Source organism: Lissotriton vulgaris, chromosome 7 (assembly GCF_964263255.1).
Source record: "Lissotriton vulgaris chromosome 7, aLisVul1.2, whole genome shotgun sequence".
Lineage (NCBI taxonomy): Eukaryota > Metazoa > Chordata > Amphibia > Caudata > Salamandridae > Lissotriton > Lissotriton vulgaris.
The window spans coordinates 1,490,692,922-1,490,713,455 of NC_141695.1; the positions used below are offsets into that span (position 1 = coordinate 1,490,692,922).

General features: G+C 41.1%; 1 protein-coding gene across 8 annotated transcripts in view; it reads right to left on the minus strand.

Annotated features, from left to right (window-relative positions):
* Positions 1-699: 699 nt before the first annotated feature.
* The window catches only part of MATN4 (matrilin 4), a 211,210-nt gene continuing 191,375 nt past the window's right edge, over positions 700-20,534 (minus strand). For all 8 annotated transcript variants that reach the window (XM_086932307.1, XM_086932305.1, XM_086932304.1 and 5 more), the window contains one exon: positions 700-1,128. In XM_086932307.1, coding sequence (XP_086788433.1) covers positions 1,070-1,128 — 59 coding nt within the window. In that variant the 3' untranslated portion in view covers positions 700-1,069. The remainder of the gene's footprint in view (positions 1,129-20,534) is intronic.

Here is a 20,534-nt window from a genome sequence, read left to right on the forward strand (position 1 = left end):
CTAATTTTCTCTGCTCATGTGGAACTTCTACCTAAGCAAGATGCATCCAGTACAGCAGCAATGGAACAAATGTAGCCAAAACGTATTTAGATTTACCACCCTACAGCATGCAAAAAGACTGCCTCTAAGTGGAAAAGAGAAGTTTGCTCACTTTTCATAAGTATGGTCACTGTGCTTGTAACAACTGGACAATTGATTTTGACAAAAACGTATTTGCCACAAAAAGAAAAATGAAAATTGAGAGAAATTTCTTTAAAGCACAAATGCACTTGCATCTTTAACATCTGCAAGTTGTACATGGTGTCTAAATAAGTCCATATTTTTGTGAAACATACATTTGCCCTTGCCCATCATGTCCAAATATTTCTAGACCTTTCTAAATAGGAAGCAGGGTTTATTTCCAATATGTACCCAGCCTCTGTCGTTGTTCACTGTTAACTCTTGTTTTTGTCTCAATATCTTTGTTAATAGTCTCTTTTGTGTGTCTCAGAGATCTGGCGTGTAGAATGCATGTAGCGCAGCACAATATCATGCACAGTTTAAATTTAATTGCGATATTGTATTATATGCAAGCTCACACTTTTTCATCACATGATTAAAGTGCTGTCTTCCTCCTCTTAAGATTCTGTAGTATATCTTGAGTTTAGGAGGTGCAATTGAATATTTTCAATAAAAAGCAAAAGTCATTTTGAGACAAGAAAGGTGGTGACACGGTCATTTCATTTTTATTAGTTAATATGCTTTAGTCCATTTTCTTTTCAAACATATTAACATATGTTAAACAATTTCTAACATGTACATTCAGACAATTTCTACACACACCATACTTTGATACAAATATTAAGATGTATTGTACATTTTAAGAATTCTTTTTCATAACAGGGCTGTATTAAAATTAAATATGACAGTTTTCAATATTTTTGTTTACCATCTTTATCAAGATAAAGAAATTAATATTAAAATATTACTCCAGAACACCTTAGCACATATTTTTGAATATCAAAGATACATTATATAGCTATAGTAAATTATTTTACTTTGTTGATGTTTCAAGTGAGAGTTTCAAATTTTATTTTTTGCTGGCAAGTTGGTTCTCCAAAACTTCAAGTCTTGCTGTCATCTGAGATAGTGTTCTTGTTAAAGAAATAAAAATAATAAAAATAATAGTAGCACAATAAATAATGATATTGAAAAAAGTAATGCATCATCACAACTTGTGGATCACATATTAAGCTCTAAATGTATAGGTTATTCAGTAATAGCATAATATGCCACATCTTGTTTCATTTGCCTTTTAGTTATACTTCATTTCTAACAGGATTATCTTGTTCCTCTAACTTTTCTTTTCTCATCCTCCACTTATGTCAACAATTAACATTGGAATGTACAGTACAATGTACAACATTCTCACACCATATTCTTCTATTCTTTCATAGTAAAACTCATAGATGTCACTTATCTTTCATATTAGAAATATTTTTGGAATATATGGAATCAGCTTAATTAATGTATGTATTGCTGAAAGAATAGTATCCATGACTGTGTATGCATAACGTCAGTGAAAAAGTCATTTCCAGAAGCCTGCATGAGCTGGACTAACGCTCAATGTCAGCACATATTGAATTTGTTCAAATAGGCAAACGTTTAGCAAGTCTCTTCAGTTTTCAAACTTTTTATGTATTCTGTTGAAAGAACTTCACATTTATGCTATGAGATTTGTATCTTCTAATGAGTTATGAATAACATCTACCACTCTCACTGCAATAACTAATGGTATCAATACCATACATACCTAGATAATTTTACACTATATGAGGAAAACTCTTCTGCTATCTGTATCCTATTAAAGATGTCATGGCAGGTTCACTAGGTTCTCCATCTTAGCGATTGCACAAATAAATTTTTTGATGAAAAGAAATGATAATGCAAAAAATGAATGGGTTAATATCGACCTATATCTCGGTTCACTGCTGATAGTAATATTTACCCAAGAATACTGGTTAACAGTTTAAGCAAGATTATGGTGGATATACTTTCACCCTGCCAGCACAGTTTCATCTCTGGGGGGACACTGTAAGTTGTACTAACTTTACAGCAGTTCTGAAAGTTGTCATTTGTGTGGGCTGTTATTATATGTAATGGTCCTCCTGAAAAATGTATAAAGTGGATTCAAGCACTTCACCAATACCCCACATTGTAGAGGCAGTCAAAGCATATGTTTCAGCCAACTTTAATATTTTCATGGGCACTGGTGAAGATTGCCATTAATCATGGTTATCACTGATATCACTTATTACTGTTTTAATACACTCTTTATATGGAGTCATTTATAATATCTATCCAAAAGGATGCAAATTACCTCCAACAATCATTTCTCATGTGAGACCTATAGTTATAGCCTATGCTGATTACCTATTGATCGACACGACAGATATATATTAAGAGTCACTGCCATTTAACTCACGCATCAAAGTTTGGAACAATATCTGTCTTTAAACTTAATATTCTGCACGCTTATTACTGGGCTGATTTAGCAAAATCCTTAACTTATCATGTCTCATATATTCTCAAATTCACAAGTATTTATTTTGGTCCCACGAGCACAATTTTTTCTCTTTTAGATTCTTTAACTCCTGATATCACTCCAGGGATGGACAGTTTAAGCCCCTTCGGATTCTAGTCTTAATGTGGTAGGTGCTAGTTTGATTTTTTCTGGCTGGCATGGCTCAGCATACTTTCATCTTCTAAAGTTTAATTGTGGGTCATATCTTCACAATAGGAAGGGTCAGCCGAATGGAAATAATTCTCCATTATAAAGCAACGCTAACCCAAGATGTTGCGATTAGCCTCAATGTGGGGCGCTCCCAGAGCTCAGCATACTTGCATCTTCTAATGCTGGGACAGGCAGATTGCAGGTCATATCTCTGCAATGGGAAGGGTCAGCAGGAAGGGACTAAGCACCCAGGAATAAGCAAGGCTAATCTATTTGATTACCAGATAATTCATTCACAAAGACAATTTTTTCTGATAGACAAAGATACCCCAGTTTGAAGGAATAAGGGGCTTGCCCTACCCTTTTCCATCTATTGATTATATAGTGTAGGTTAAGAAGACGCCATTTATGTACGTTTGTATTGAAAGCAATAACTAATTAGTACATTGCCATGATAAAGCATAATTATGTGCTTAATGCAATGTGCTCTTGCCATAAGGTTTGAGAAGTAGGATTGATTTTCCACAGTTCAGATGTCCAGCAATAATCTTAACCAACTACCATGTAGAGAGCAACACTAAATAGTTGTATATTGGACTGGAATGGGACAGTAAACTATGTATGGAGAGGGGCGTGCTCTTGTACCAGTGCAAGTTTAGAAGACATGATATACTTGTTACTATACTCTCCAATTTACGAAGCAGAACAAATGGAATGATTGCTTTCTTCTAGTAAGCAATCTGCTCAGTGGGCCTGCACAGAAGCTGTTGCTCTAGGTTATAAAAAAAGCATTGGCATAGCCAATAGGTCTCACCTTTGGAACCTTATAAGTGTTTATAGAGAGGTATAAGCTTTGTTGGTCTGCATGCAAGCAAGTCTGTCAGAGTATCAGCTGTAGCACGAGCCATTACATCTATAAATCAGTATTCACCAACATATCTGGTTTCGTAATGTAGGGCTGTTACAAAGGTTTTACTACCAGAGTAGCAAGGAAACTCTCATGCGCGTGCGCACTACAGCTAGCCAGCAACGATGCACTTGAGGAATCCAGGAGTCTCCACAAATCTTCACCATGTTTAAGTAGGAGCAGCAGCACAAGGTAAATAAACAAACATACATGGACGTGGATATACATATATAGATACATAAATAAGTAGGTACATATATTTATGTCCATGCATGCATATGTGCATTTATATTCAATGTGTATGGCAAACATAAATATTCACATGAAAACATACTCTCTCTCGTTTTCACACACACATATAAACATTTTAATAAGAAGCCTCTAATATATGTGACGTGCACAAAGGGCAATCCGTAAGATATTCATCTTTCTTCATGGGGCTATAGTGTTTTACATTGTGCTATCACCAACATGGGTGTAAGAATTTATGCATTTATGTGTGAAGGTGAATGGAAAAATGCCATGTGTTTATGTATACGCATATTTATTTACATATACACACATAACAAATATATATGTATATATGTATATATATATATATATATATATATATATATATATATATATATATATATATATATATATATATATATATGTACATCTATATATATATATCTATATATATATGCACTGAAAAAACCATAGGTTTCACACCAAGTTATAGTTAGGAATTAGCATTCAAAAAAACTTGCAAATTAATTGAAAAAAACCATAGGTTTCACATGTTATAGTTAACTGAACATTTCTCTCATACCAAACCTTTGAAATTCCTCCGTTATAGTTAGCTCAGCTAACTATAACTTGCGCGCCCGCAATGCACTGCTTATGATGTCACATATTACATCACTTATGACATAGTCAGTGACATCACTCATGACATCACTGATGACATCTCAAATGACATCCCAGACCCATAACATTGATGAATGCGAATACAAAAAATATTAGAAGGCATTGGCTCTTAGAGTAGCCAAAGTAATCAACAGACTTGTGAGCATTAACCAACACGGATTTATACCGGGGAGAGGCACCACCCATCATATACGAAAAGTCATTACCCTTCTTGATGTTGCAGAGGTAACAGGAGACCCGATAGCGATTATGTTATTGGACGCTGAAAAAGCTTTCGATGGGGTCTCCTGGGACTTTCTATGGTCTATATTGAGGAGGCTGGGCTTTTGAGAGGGAATGGTGAGAGCGATTCAGGTATTATATGAGGCCCCAACCGCTCGCATTCAAGTAAATTCTGGATATACACTTCCATTTAAAATAAAAAGGGGAACGCAACAGGGGTGCCCCTGCTCCCCACTCCTGTTCGCTCTCTATATGGACCCGTATATACGCCACATAGAATAAACAATAATATCTGCCCAGTAGACACTTATGGAACCCAATGCAAAATTCTGGCCTACGCAGACGACGTAGCGATTGTGACTCCTAAACCTATTGAAGCAATGACAATGGTTGAGATGGAAGCCCAACAGTTTGGAGAAGTGTCAGGTTACGCTCTCAACACCACGAAAACACAGATTATTAAAAACTGTAAAGCACATTGCTTAGATAGTCGGGTGGTGGAAAGCGGAGTTTATTCAGGGGTAACAATCACAGTGGATCTAGATAAATTAGTGGAGGCAAATATAGCACCTATAATAAGTAAAGTCAAGAAGGATTTAGACAGGTTACACAACATACATTTTTCAATAGTAGGACGAACGAATATGATCAAAATGATTTTCTTACCAAAATTTCTATACGTATTTAGGGCTATACCTTTAATATTTGAGGCGAAATGGTTCAAAACCTTGGAGCATATGATAAACCGTTTTGTCTGGTCGCATGGAAAGACCCGAAGGGCATTGAGATTTATGGCTCTACCTAAGGAGCGTGGTGGATGGGCCTTGCCAGACTTAAAACTATATTACTGGGCGGCATCCCTTCAATACATGGCAGGGTTATTAGAAGGGGGAGAAAATGAAGGACAAGATCAGTTAGGAACCCTAGCAATCTTCACATTGGCTTTAGGAGATCATGCTGAGAATCTTTTCTTGAAAATTACTGACCATAGTTATTTTAAGAGGAATACATTTAAAACAATCAAAGCAGCACATAGGATTTGGACGTCATTTGCTAAAAAGTTTGGACTTGGAAGATATAATGCCTACACTAGGTTTAAAGGTAATCCTAATCTCCCTGATGAGATATTTTCAGGGGTGGTTTTTAACGAGTGGACGAGACGCGGGATCACGAAGGTGGGGGATATTATGGGAGCACAGGGGGTAATGCAATTTAGCGGTCTACAGGCAATATATGGGTTGGATACAACTCATTTTTTTAAGTATCTGCAAAGAAGAAGCTTTATGACGACAAAAACTGGAGGGGTGGAGGGATTTAATTTGAATCCCATTTTGGACATTATAGAGGATGGCAAAGAGGGCACAATAAGAAGATTTTACTCTGAGTTGATAGAGCATCAAGCTGATGATCTGGAAAAGTTTGAGAATAAGTGGATACAGAAACTGGGGGTTGAGAAGAAGTGTTTTCATAGATCATTGGAATTGGATCAGAAACTCCTGTGTTCAGCACCACTCCAGTCACATCATTACAAGACACTTTACCTACTATATCATGCACCCGCCAGGATAGCGCAATGGGGAGGTACAGCTGGAATTACATGTCCAAGATGTGACAGTGATGAAGCTGATCTTGTCCATATGCTCGCGACGTGTACCCATTTAAAAACCACCTTTGATGAAATCGTACTATTTCTTAAAAATGCGTTAAGGATAGAAATCACACTTACTCCAGCAGTGGTAATGCTTGGAATAAATCAGAGTGCTACCCAGGTATCTTATGGATATTTCATATTTTTGGCCATGGCTATTCTGAGACTATGTATTACCACAGCTTGGCTGGACCGTATACCACCCACATTTCATCAATGGTTAATGAAGTTACTGAATATGTATAATCTTGAAAAAGCAATTTATGCTAGGAAAGGTGCAACTGGTAAGAAAATAGGTAAGGAAATATGGGAACCTATTCAAAGATGGAGAGACATAGATCCAGGATAGGAGCTATTAAAAGGAGTGACTCAACAACTTAATTATTCTGTTGGATTTAAGAATTTATATGTTTTGATTATATTTGATAAAACTATATTAGGACTGTAATGTTATTGTTTACGCCTCTTTATAATGTATAGCTTGAGATACACTGATGGATTATATAATCTGGATGTTATATTATCTTATATGTTAATTTCTATTACCCTGTATGTATTTGTGTGCCTTTGTACAAATATAAAATGGGGAAAAAATCCAAATAAAAACATTAAAAAAAATAATAATAATAATTTGGCATAACGGGCGTTAGTAACGCAGTAGGCACTTCTATATAGACACCACTTGAATGCGGCACTATAACAAGTAAAAGGTACCAGGTACACTGCACTCGTAAAATTGTAGTGTAACCTTTATTTATGAAAGGAGAGAGGGCCATATTATCAAACCTTGGCAACAAAATTATCACCACTTTATCGGCAGCAAACTGCCGCTAAAGTGGCCATAATAGGTTTGATAATATGTTCTATTGAATTCCAATCAAAGCTGATGTTAGATGTGAAGGACATCTAACATGAGCTTTGATTGGAATTCCATCGAACATATTATCAAAACCAGTATCGCCACTTTAGCGACACTTTCCTGCTGATAAAGTGGCGCTAATTTTGTCGGCCAGGCTTGATATCATGGCCCAGAGTGCGTAGTGTACAGCACCTTCTCTGTAAAATCTATAATTACCTCTGAGCAGTGACAACACATAGGTTACAACAGTCTGACAAACAGATCCACAACCTTATTACGCCACTTTTGAGTCACTTGTAACATTGGTAAAGTGATTCAAGGAACTAGTAAATCTACATCTCACTTTTCAATAAAAAATCTCAACTCCAGACACTGCGACACAGATTTAATGTTGTTTTCTCTCTATTTCTCTCTCTCACTCTCTGTGACATCATTTCTCTTTCTTGCTTAAAACTTAGACACTGCTGTCTGCTTGGACGTGTAGAAGAATTGTTGAAGTGAAGTTGTGAAGAGTTCTTCCGTATGTGTTTGGCCGCAAGGTTTATACAATGGTAAGCACAGAGGCCTAGATCTACAAATCCTTCATAGGAATGCATTATTGTATTGTATTGTATTGTATTGTATTGTGATTTGTAAAGCGCGATTGCTGCCCAATGGGCGTCCAAGCGCTAAGGCATAAAAAACAGAACTGAAGAGTGATGGAAACGAGCTTAGGTGGATCTAGCAAACAAGTAAGTTTTCAGCTGCTTTCGGAATGAGAGTAAGTTGGGATTGGACCTGATTTGTAGCGGGAGTGTGTTCCACATCTTCGCGGCGTTTAAGGAGAACATCCTTCCTCCGGTCCTGGCTCTCCGCACTCTTGGGACTACGGCTAGAAAAGCTTCCGTAGATCGGAGGTTTCTGTTAGGATGGTATTGAGTAACCAGTTTGTTGAGGATCCTTGGACCAGACCCCCAGAAAGCTCGATGGGCGATACATAGTGCCTTAAATGCCACTCTCTGCTTTACTGGGAGCCAGTGTAGGGCGACCAGGGCGGGTTTTGCAGACTGCGTCCTCGGAATCTGCAGCAACGTGCGGGCTGCGCAGTTTTGGACGACCTGCAGTTTTCGCATGGACAGCTCTGGGGCCCCCACATACAAAGCGTTATTTGTGTCCAGCCGGGACTGGATCAGGCCCTGAACTGCCACTTGTTTTGCTTCCATTGGGAGGAGGGGGAGGACCTTCCTTAGTGTTCTAAGTAAGCCAAAACAGATAGCGGAAAGTTTAGTGGCCTGGGTGGAGAAGGAGAGGTTTTTATCCAGCCATACTCCCAGGCTTTTTACACTCTCTTTGGGGATGGGAGGTGTGCCCAAACATCCAGGCCACATGGAGGGGAGTAAAGTGGGTGAAGCAGTGCCTAGGAGCATGAGCTCCGTTTTGTCTCCATTCAGCTTTAATGAAGAGCCTGTCATCCACTTTTTTATATCCTCTAGGCAGTTCATCAGGTTTCCTGAGGTGTGGCCGGTGCTTTCCTGCGTCAGTGAAACCACTAGCTGGGTATCGTCGGCATATGATACAATTTTTATGCCTGATGGTTCGACGAGCCCAGCCAATGGTTTCATATAGACATTGAAGAGCACAGGGCTCAGAGAAGAGCCCTGTGGTACTCCACAGTCTAGGGGTTTTCTGACTGATGTTATGTCCCCATCAAAGATCTGGAAGGATCTGTTATGCAGGAATGATTCCAGCCATTTTAGAGCGTCGCCTCCGACACCGATGTTATGCAGACGGTTCAGCAGAGTGGCATGGCTGACCGTGTCGAAGGCTGCACTTAGATCAAGGAGGATCACTGCCACTGATCCCCCTTGATCCAGTATCCTTCGGGACTCTTCGACGACTGCCAGCAAAGCAGTTTCAGTACCATGTTTTGGCCTGAAACCTGTCTGGGATGGGTGCAGGAGTGCATGGCTTTCCAGAAATTGTGTCAGCTGGGTATTTATGTGTTTCTCTAGCACTTTACTTACCCAGGGGAGTAATGAAATTGGACGGTAGCTAGAGTGATCTTCTGGATTGAGGGTGGGTTTCTTTAGCAGAGCCCGTACCATGGCTCTCTTCCACCCGGTTGGTACTGTGCAGGAGGAAATGGATGAGTTAAGGAGCTCTAGCACCACTGGAAAGATGGCTTGGCCTGCCTGGAGCAGTATTTCTGGTGGGGCAGGGTCGAGGGGAGACCCAGATATGACTTGGACTGCCAGTTGTTGTAGTGTCTCCAGGTTTAGTGGGGAAAAATGATCCAGCGTAGGTTGTCCTTGCAGGGGGGAATTATTCAGGGGGCTTTGGTTAGTTGAATTGTTAGCTGTTACCGGGAAAGCAGAATAACTCTGCGTGACTTTATTGTGGAAAAAGTCTGCAAGTTCATTGCATTGCTCTAGTGATTTCGGGACTGGGGGGGCAGTATTGACAGTAATGCATTTTTTGACCAGATGGAAGATCTCCTTGGGTTTTGATTTTGCTGCCATTATTTGGTCTGCAAAGTAGGCGGACTGAGCTGTTCTCACCCCATTTCTGTAGGCCTTAATAGCCTCTTTGTAGTGTTTTTTGTTTTCTGGGAGGAAATCTATTCTCCAGGCTCTCTCTTTTTTCCAATAATTCGGCATAAAGGGCGTCAGTAACGCAATGGGCACTTCTATATAGATACCACTTGAATGCAGCACTATAACAAATAAATGTACCAGATACACTGCACTCGTAAAACTGTAGTGTTAGCTTTATTTGTTAAATGAGAGAGGGCCATATTATCAAGCCTTGGGGACAAAATTATCGCCACTTTATCGGCTGCAAACTGCCGCTAAAGTGGCTATAATGGGTTTGATCTATAATTACCTTCGAGCAATGACAACAGATAGGTTACAACAGTCTGACAAACAGATCCACAACCTTATTACGCCACTTTTGAGTCACTTTTAACATGGGTAAAGTGATGCAAGCAGCTAGTAAATCTACATCTCACTTTTCAATAAAAAATCTCAACCCCAGACTCTGCAACACAGTTTTAATGTTGTTTTCCCTCTCTTTCTCTCTCTCACTCTCTGTGACATCATTTCTCTTTCTCTCTTAAACTTAGACACTGCTGTCTTGGACGTGTAGAAGAATTGTTCAGAATAGGTTGTGACACCAACTGCCTGAAATGTTTACCCGCAAAGTTTATACAACGGTAAGCAAAGAGGCCTAGATGTCCAAAGCCATCATAGGAATGCATTAGAAATAAGTCGCCATAACGGGCGTCAGTAACGCAGTAGGCACTTCTATATAGACACCACTTGAACGTGGCACTATAACAGAACTGGAATGTACGAGTCACACAGCACACGTAAATCCGTAGAGTTACCAAAACTTGTAGGGACATAGTATCAAGAACGGCGATAAAATAATCGCCATTGCAGCGGCAGGAAACTGCCGCTAAAGCGGCGATAATGGACTTGATAATATGCCCTACTGAATTCCCATAGTAGCCCAGGTTAACACCAGAACCTGGACATCTATGGGAATTCATATTATCAAGCCCATTATCACCGCTTTAGCAGCAGTTTCCTCCCGCTGAATCGGCGATAATTTTATCGCCATTCTTGATATTATGCCCCGTAATGCTTCAGCTCATTTACTCACATCTACATAATTCTAAACTCTAATTTTCTTTTTTCTTTTGCAGATTACCAATCGGACACCTTTTGGAATCCATTTCACAATTTGTTTATAGCATTGTTTAAGTTATTTTTCCAGTCCTAATATAGTTATAATTGAGTTTCATTTATATTTATTGTTTAATAAAAGTTAATTTGAAAAAAACTACTTACTTCTTTTATTTTGTGAGGGAGGGGTATGACGGCCCACAATAAAAATAATGTTGAAATACTAGAGTAAGATATTCAAGACTAGAATTGAAAACTACTGAGTTCTAACTAACAGATATAATAAAAACAACAGTGAGAAACTACGAAATGGCGATGGACGGAGTACGTAATCAACGTTTGGCACCTCAGCACTACCTTTCAAATAAATATATAAAAAATATGACTTTTAATACTGTACAAAAGTAAAACAGAGGATGACACACACGAACCGGGAAAAGAAAGCAACAGATTTACTAACTGATACAAAGAAAGGTTTGCTTGTTGAACTTGAAGAAAAAGAAAACGTGGGCTTCGAAACGACGCTGAGCATGCGAAGAGAGTACAACTGCTACACCAAAAAAAAAGGAAAGCTTTACATACTATCATAGAAATGAAAGAGCATTTTATCAACTAAAGGCGATACATTATCGCCACTTTTATCGACAGGAAACTGCTGATAAAGCGTCGATAATAGGCTTGATAATAGGCCCTTGTAACTTCCCATAGAAGCCCAGGTTCTGGTATTAACCTGGGCTCCTATGGTTATTCACAAGGGCATATTATCAAGCCCATTATCGCCGCTTTAGCGGCAGTTTCCTGCCGATAAAAACAATGATAATGTATCGCCTTTTGTGGATAATATGACTCATTGCTCTTTTTTTGACCAGTAAACTTGGGTGCATATTATCAAAGACCGGTGTTACAATTATCGCCGTTTTATTGGCAAGAAACTGCCGATAAAACGGCGATAATTACCATCATAATACGGCCTTGTTATTTCCCATAGAAGCCCATGTTAACACCAGAACATAGCCTTCTATGGCAATTAACAAGAACGTATTATCAAGCCCACCCTCCCAACATTAATAAAAAACCATAGGCCCTTCTAAATTCCCATAGCAGCCCAAGTTCTGATGTTAACCTGGGCTTCTATGGTTATTCACAAGGGCATATTATCAAGCCCATTATCGCCACTTTATCGGCAGTTTCCTGCCAATAAAAGCGCCGATAATGTATCGCCTTTTGTTGATAATATGGCCCATTGTTCTTTTTTTTGACCAGTAAACTTAGGTGCATATTATCAAGGATCGGTGTTAAAATTATCGCCGTTTTATTGGCAGGAAACTGCTGATAAATCAGCGATAATAAGCTTCATAATATGGCCTTGTTATTTCCCACAGAAGCTCATGTTAACACCAGAACATAGGCTTCTATGGGAATTCACAAGGACGTATTATCAAGCCCACCCTCCCAACATTAATAAAAACCTCCAGACAATGCAGGTACCCGGAGCTGGAAGGTCATTTTACATATCACTGCCCCAGAAATATGGCGTTCCCCGCGACGTGTACGGAGAGAGAGAGAGAGAGAGAAAGCTCAAAACATATTTTTTATAAAAAAGACCCGAGGGGTGCCGCTCACGGAGACTGCGGGAGTAGGACCGCAACCCCCCGCATACTTCAAAATAAAACCAGAGGAGTGCAGTTCCCCAGTGCTCAGGGCACCTTACATGCCCCCATTATGCAGAAAAATTGCCCCCGTAATTTGCCCCCCCCGGGACCTAATGAATAAAACGGACTTCTACTTTTTTTTCACCTTTTCCATTGTGTACAAGTACTGCAAGAGTACCCCAACATTTTTTATTTCAAAAATAATAAAAATTGAGTCCAAAGATCAATGTACCATCCCCTGACCAAGACTATAGCCTCAGAATCTTTTCACCCTGCCCCGTTTCCTTATTTCTCAACTTTATTTTACTGTTTTCTTGTGACTCTCCTCTCCTGACAAACAACATGGTGGCCAACACTTCGTGGTCTGGAGTATTGACAGCCAATCAGCATGCAGCTCCTGCTCATAATTGTACGTACACCGCGATTTTTCTTTAAGAAATAAAATTAAAAAATAGAGCCTAAACATCCATGTATGACCCCCTGAGCAAGCCTAGAGGGTCAGATTGTCTCTAGCCTACCCCCTACCCTTATTTCTCAACTTTGTTTTACTGTTTTCTTGTGACTTGGTTCTAGCGAGGTACAAGATGGCCACCAACACTTCCTGGTTTCGAGTGTTGACAGACAGTTCACAGCCAATCAGCATGCAGCTCGCGCACGTAATTGAACAGATTTCAGTACGCGTGCTGAACTCCGTCTCTAGATATCGCTATGATTTTACTTGCAACTACTGAAGGGATTTACACTATTTAACAAAAAGCACAATCTGTGAACAGAACCCTACCTCTCTTCCAGATTTCGTGTAATTCAGTTCAGCCGCTCTGGCTGTAGCCCTGGCTAAAGGTCCCAATGGAAAATTGCATGGGGAAAGCACGTTTTGGGGCCCCCCTTTTTCTCAGCCCCTGCTTGACGAATCACCCCCAAACTTTCAGGAAAGGAGCAGAACCAAGCAGGCCATTTTCTTGGAGAAATTCGCGAAGATTCGTTCACTGGCGCCAAAGTTATTCCAAATAGAATGTTGTGGATTTCCTATGGAAACTAGGTCCTAACTATAACTACCTACTGGCGATATATATATATATATATATATATATATATATATATATATATATATATATATATATATATATATATATATATATATATATATATATATATATATATATATATATATATATATATATTATATTTCCATATTTTCTACCTGCCTACTATGATCAAACATATGATTATGTTGGGGTGCACGTGCATGTACACAAGTTCCTACATTTGCCAGATGTTTCCGCGCAGCAAATACCACACAAATGGAAATTGATTATTCCAAAAAAGGCCTTGTCTCTCCAGAGCACTATTTATCGTGAAATAGTGTGCAGGAATTAGTAGGGGCACAAACATGCACAGATTGTTACTTGCAGCCCTTCTCAATTAATGAACAGACTTTTATCTGCCAATGCATTATGCGGATGCAGAAAAAAACATTAAATGAAGTTAATTTGATAGAAAACATAGTAGGCAAAAACACAGATGGCCTTTGAAACATACAATCTATTAATGTGAATTGTTTATTAGTGATAAAAGCACCAAACATCCACTATAAAAAAAGTCATTATTCGCCACCAGGGTCCCTGTCAGATATCCTAAGTGTGATAATGCAATAAATCCTGTATTGACTTTTACTTAATGAAACAACAACAGGGCATCTGAGAACCCCGGAAACCATGTTTGTATTGAATGTCTGTACTCAAGAAAAGTTCATTGGGTCCAGTATTTGGATCCTCTCATCTGTTGTGCCTCTCATCCCCGGAGCTGCTGCTGCTGTCCCTGGAGGGGCTCTAGGAGGAGGAACCTGCCCATCACTCCTGAGGGGGATGTCTTCTGCCCAACAGCTCGCCACACGGGACTCGGGAGACCAGGAGTCCGTGCGAGCCTGCAGCTGCGAGAAGCTGCGCCCGCCCACCCACACACCGGAAGACATAGCTACTTCCTACTCCCGCAGCGCGGGACCGCGCGCGGATCAGGGCCGGACTAAGCCTGGACAAAGGGCGGGCCCTCGGTGGCCCTCAGAGGACCGAGAAGAGGACCGAGAAGGACGGGACGGACCACCCCCCTTGCCTCCATCAGAAAGAGGGTAAAGACTTTCGCCTACTAACTCTTACCTACTATTTATCTTACCAACAAGGTACTTTTTGTCATCCGTTTGACCAATACTATTAACTGATTGATCATTCTTCTGTAATCACGATGACACGAAAGGGGGCATTCAATAAAGCTATCCCACATAGGGGCTCGCCAAAAGGGACACAAGACTTACAAGGAATTAAGCCCACTCAGCAATCTCCCTTAAATCCTGGGGTAAATGAACCTATACAGTCACTCGAGTGCATAACTACAAATCATTCACACGTATCTATCTTTGACTACGGGAATAGCTTAACAGGGCTAGACGAACTAAACAGTCTGTGTGGAACTAAGTACACTTTAGCTGCAAGCTGCCCTGAATACATCAGCACCCCAACTGGTTCACAAAACTTGAATAACAGTCCGTACGAACGACACCAAATTAACCCAGCAGACGCCCAGAGCACTGTAACAGCACGGCCCCCACCTGGTAAAAGGAAGTGCGAGACAGACAAACAAAATGGGAATCAACCTAAACATCCCAAATTGTCTTTTAACTCCTCGCTGTCTGCGATTACTTCCCCTCCAAATCCGGATCCGGGTGAAACTGTGGGAGGGTTAGATCTCTCAGCACCTCCCTCACAGTCGTCCTTACTGACCATTATTGAACGGCTAATTAACTCTGCCATTTCACCATTGATGGCAAAAATAGACCTTCTGGGGGATAGACTTACGGAATTAGAGACCACGATCAACACAAACCTGGCCCCCCATAAAAAATCAGGTATATACTAGACAATCCCCTTCATCTGCTGTTTCTGGAACCCCTAAACCAACTGCACTAAGCACCAATGCTCAGACTCAGGCCACAGCTCCCAATATACTAGATCCAAAGGACCCTCATCCTCTGCCAAATCGTGTATTTCCACAGCGCAACATCGTCAGTTCAGGGTCAAATATAGCACCTCATATTCACTTACCGCCAGAGGCTGCTCCCTTTGCCTATGTTCTATCAGGAGTGCCACCAATCACACAGGGGAAAACTGAAACCCAACATGAGTTACAGAACAAAGTTATCCACTGGTTATCTAGGAATAGACCTCTGCCTGCTGAACTTAATGGCAGAATATTAACTGTTAGAAGGGTGGGCTGGTTAGGTCCCCTTCGAAAGGATATCGTCGGGGATCTGGTCTTAGTGAAATTCTGCAACAGAAACATTGTTTCATTCCTCCAATCTTGGTACCGGCAAGAAGAAGATGGCCCGATACATACTGGGGACCTTTATGACTTTTACCCTCATTATCCCGCACTTAGACGAGGGGCAGGCTACACCCATGCTATCGACAAATCTGTTTGGAGAACGATCAATAGCAACCCCCTTGCACCTAACCGTCTCGATATGCTACGCTACAGAGGCTTTTATTAGCAGCCCATGGGGAGGGCGATATCTATGTCATGGCAAGATTGCCAGAATATATAACTGCCTAAATATTGTGTAAAGTTGTTTTCTCTATGAATGAGGTATGCACATTTTAGGACCAGGATCCTTTCTCTTGAACAATCTTTTAAAATCTCACTTTTAACTTTGTCAATATTTTGCGGCCCTTGTTAAGGCTGTTTTAATTGTATGTTTTTAATACTGTACGCTTTTATAATTTGTACAACAAAATCGAATAAAGCTAAATTGAATTGAATTGGGTCAGGAGTTTCAATTGAGTCATGCAGACCTATGCGATATATGCTGTTCGAATGGCTGGTTCATCGGTTTTCAAAGGTTGACGGGTTTATAAAAGTCGTGATTGCAACTCCTCGCGAACATGGTACACCCCAACTACTTTCAAAGGAACCAACCCCCACTTTTTATGACAGCATACACGCGCGCGGTTAAGCCGCTGGTAGCTGCGTGCAGGCGGTGTCAGACTCATAACATACAATACTAACACAAGGAGTCATACCGCAACATAGAGTGAGCCTGAGAGGGGCATGCCTCCCTGGGGAGAATTTACTAAAACGCAACACCTCCCTAACTGAATATTTACATTAATTGCTGAGTGCAACTGATATTTTATAAAGTAGGCTGTGTAAACCTGCAGGCCAGAAGTCTTACCTAAGTTCCAGGGTTTGCTGGCGGCGCCAAGTATGCAGCTGTGAGGGAGCACAGAGCCCAGCCCTGGCTTCGCTGAGGGGGACACCTGTCACGGGCCACAGCGGCTAACGCTCCGTCACAGAAGGGTGACACTGGAATGGTAAGGGGACAAGACAAGCAAGTGCGTGGGGGGTGCCGACAGAGCCCACAATCCATGCATATACCTCTGATAGAGCAGTGGCGTGCAGTATGAAGAGGCCGTCGTCTCTCTCGGTAGCAGCCTTCAGATGTCAGGGGACGGGGGCTCGGCTCTGCCAATGGAACGGCTCTAAAAAGGAGCACCGCTCTCAGCAACTTTGTTAGTTTAATACGAGTGCAGCCGAACTTTGTGCTGCAGCTTGAAAACAGAGCGCGCCTTGATCGGCAGCAGGGGGAGGGGGCCTGCGCGATTCCCTTCCGGGAGCATGCGACCATATGGTGCCATGCACTCCCGCAAGGAAATCGCCTGACGTGCACACGCTGCCATTAGAAGCAATGCAACGCGTGCACGTCTTTGCAGTGAAAACTGTGCCAATGGCATTAGGTCTCTCTCCTATACAGCACATACGCACTGCATAGGCTAGACCTAAAAAACCTAAATGTGTCCACTATGCTGTGGCCTACTTTATAAAAGTAGACGTTCGTTCACTAAAATGCCAGGGGTAAGGAAGTAACATCAGACACCCTTTAAACTTCCGGTAACGTTACAGGATTTAAATTTAACGCCAAATGAGGGATTATGGGAGGAATAAGAGAGGAAAGAACAGAAAATGAACTGGGTGTGGAGAAGCTGGTTTATTTCTGCCTTTTGGACTTCTGAAACAAGCGCTAGTAAGACCAGCGGCTAACCCAATTGACGCCCATGTCTGTAAACATTTAAGAAATGTATACATTGTACCCCTTAACTGTCATATATAAATTACTTTTCAAGCTGTTTTATGTACTTTCATGACTCGGGGTAACTCATCCATTTTAAACTATTCTTGATACCTAAATACCTTATTAAATAGTGAGTGTGTTTATGAAACACATCCTTTTTAAACCTAGATAATACTGAGCAAAATGTTATCCATGTTTTCATTTTACTGTTATGATAATGTGAATCCGCTGTACGATTGTATTTTTAATTAATGTATTTTGAATGTGATTCCAAAACGGACAGTTTTTCTGCAAAAGAAAATGAAAACATAAATTGAACTTGCAATCAGAATTAACTGATTGAAATTCCAACCCTGAAAAGAGAGTCACAAAAATGTAAATATCTCCTGCAAGTAAAGCTATTATCAGGCACAGTATGATAGCGACTCTATACGTTTTAATATTCGGTGCTGCATTTGATGGGTGGAGAGATAATGATGCTGCGAAAGATAGCAAAATTTCACATTTTAAAAGCGATGCCATCTTTTGGATGGATGTCCCTTGACCTCTACTTCCTTCAACGGTTCAACCCATTTTAGGGAGGGGGGGGGGGGTTGTGTCCTAAGAATGCATAGCATTCCTTGGCAAACTATACATTTTTCATTCATTGTTCTGCCTTTTTTAATAAATAAAAGGGGGACAAACAGATACATTGTTTAACTCATTAGACATGATGGCAACAGTAACTTCACCACAATCAATCATTCAATGATGTAGAAGGATCAGAACACTTATTCATAATCAAATATAAACAAAGATGACTCTAAATTGCTGTGAGAATTTCTAGATTTCAAGTCTGGGCAGTGGATTTATATGAAGAAGAGCCAATGGCGGATTCTTTCATCCGAGAGGACTGCTGGATAATTCAAGTAGAAGTGATGAAATAATAGGATTTGAAAGGAAAGGACCAGAACCTAGAGCAGGCTAAAGCATAAGGATATTTAAAGCCTTTGATTGTGTATTGATGCTTCTGTTCTCAACAATATTGTACAGACACTCCTAGTGGTAGAAATGCATTTGTGGGCTTAGTATGTTTCTCAAAAACAGTTTGGTCGCCAAAGTAGATGGTGTCAGCTTATGAAAGTCACTAGAGGATGATCTCTTGATCTCATCTACACAGTTCAACGAATTTATGCCCACATTTACGCGTGGATGACCACAAATTCTCTTGAAGTAAATTATGAGAATACTGATATTTGGTATTCCTATTGACACCAAGGGGTGTATTACATGTAATACAGTGGGGGGCGCAACAGCTCCTGCTCTATTTTCTGTGTTCCTCGAACAGTATAGTATTACAGTAGGGGGCGCCGATGCGTGCGTGGCCTCTTCTATAATACAGATAACTCGGTTTTCTTAAGGGGCTGTGCCGTTATTTGCATGCAGGCATGGCCGTTTGAGAGAAAGCTTTTGCTCCATGCCTGCCACTGGCATAACGAAAAGTGAGGGGGCCTCCCTGCACGGTACTTAGAGGGGCCCCTCCGGGCTCAATCAGGAGCTCTTCGGCCAGAGCGCAGTGCCGAGAGGGCCCCTTTGAGCTAGAGCCCCCCCCCGGCAGCCCTTGAGCTAGAGGCGCCCCCGCACCGCAGGGGCTGCGGGGGCCTGTGTTACGCCCCTGATGCCTGCGCAGTATTAAGGATCTGGGTGCAGAGGCAAAGAGTCCCACAGGAGGCACACTGATTGTATGCAACAAAGAGGTGCTGCACAGTGAGTACGCCCTCAGAGGTTGCCCTCTGAGGGCGCCATTTGAAAAGGGAAAAAAGGTTCCTCATGCAGAACCCAAAAACACGCCATGCTGATGGGTGCAACCCCCCTATGCACCTGCGTCAGGGGGATATCTTTCCTCCCAGGAAGTGCAAGTTTGGTGCCACCAGCCTTGTGAAAGGTGGAGCAGCTGCTTCAAAGACCAGCAATGCCTTCTACTAATGTGCAAGTTTGCAGCTGCCCTGGGTGGGCAACACATTACATGTAAAAGTGGGCCATGGCTCAAGCAGGGACAGTATGCTCAAGCGATATTGAGCCCCCTGAGTCTTACTCATCCTCTCCCACCCAGAAAAGGTTTGCGTTCCACTCTGGTGGCTATGGTTTTGGCCCTTAGCTTTAAGTTTGATCATAATCCTACCCTTTTAACCCAGGTAAAAGCCATTCCTGTTTTGCGCAAGTAAAAGTTTAGCAGGAAATTAGTGCTTGTTTTACGGGTGCCACTCCTAAAGTAGTTGGTAATGCAATCATCTCCTCCAGCTTGGATTACCGGGGTCTTAGTCACTTCTTAACACACATCATCTACAAGTATTTCCTAATATCAAATAAGGCTGATTTATCTTAACTAGAAAAAACACAAGTTCAGCTGCTTAGCTAATGTCACATTCAAACCACTTTATCTGGGTCAGGAGAGGACATAGCAGCAACACTCTGCAGACTAGACTAATACTCTATGGGCCCTTTTAAATATAGCTTTTTGGAAATGTACATGATATAGTATATAATCCTGATGTGTCTGCTATTTTCAATGAGTCATTTAGATTTTAATTGCAGATAAACTTAAAATGGTACTGGGCAAGGATTACACTTAGGATTCCTTCCTTCCTTCCTTCCTTCCTTCCTCCCTTCCTTCCTTCCTTCCTTCCTTCCTTCTTTCCTTCCTTCCTTCCCTCCCTCCCTCTCTCCCTCCTTCCTTCCTTCCCTCCCTCCGCCCTTCCTTCCTTTCTTCCTCCCTCCCTCCCTCCCTCCCTTCCTTCCTTCCTTCCTTCCTCCCTCCCTTCTTTTCTTCCTTCCTTCCTGCCTTCTTTCCTTCC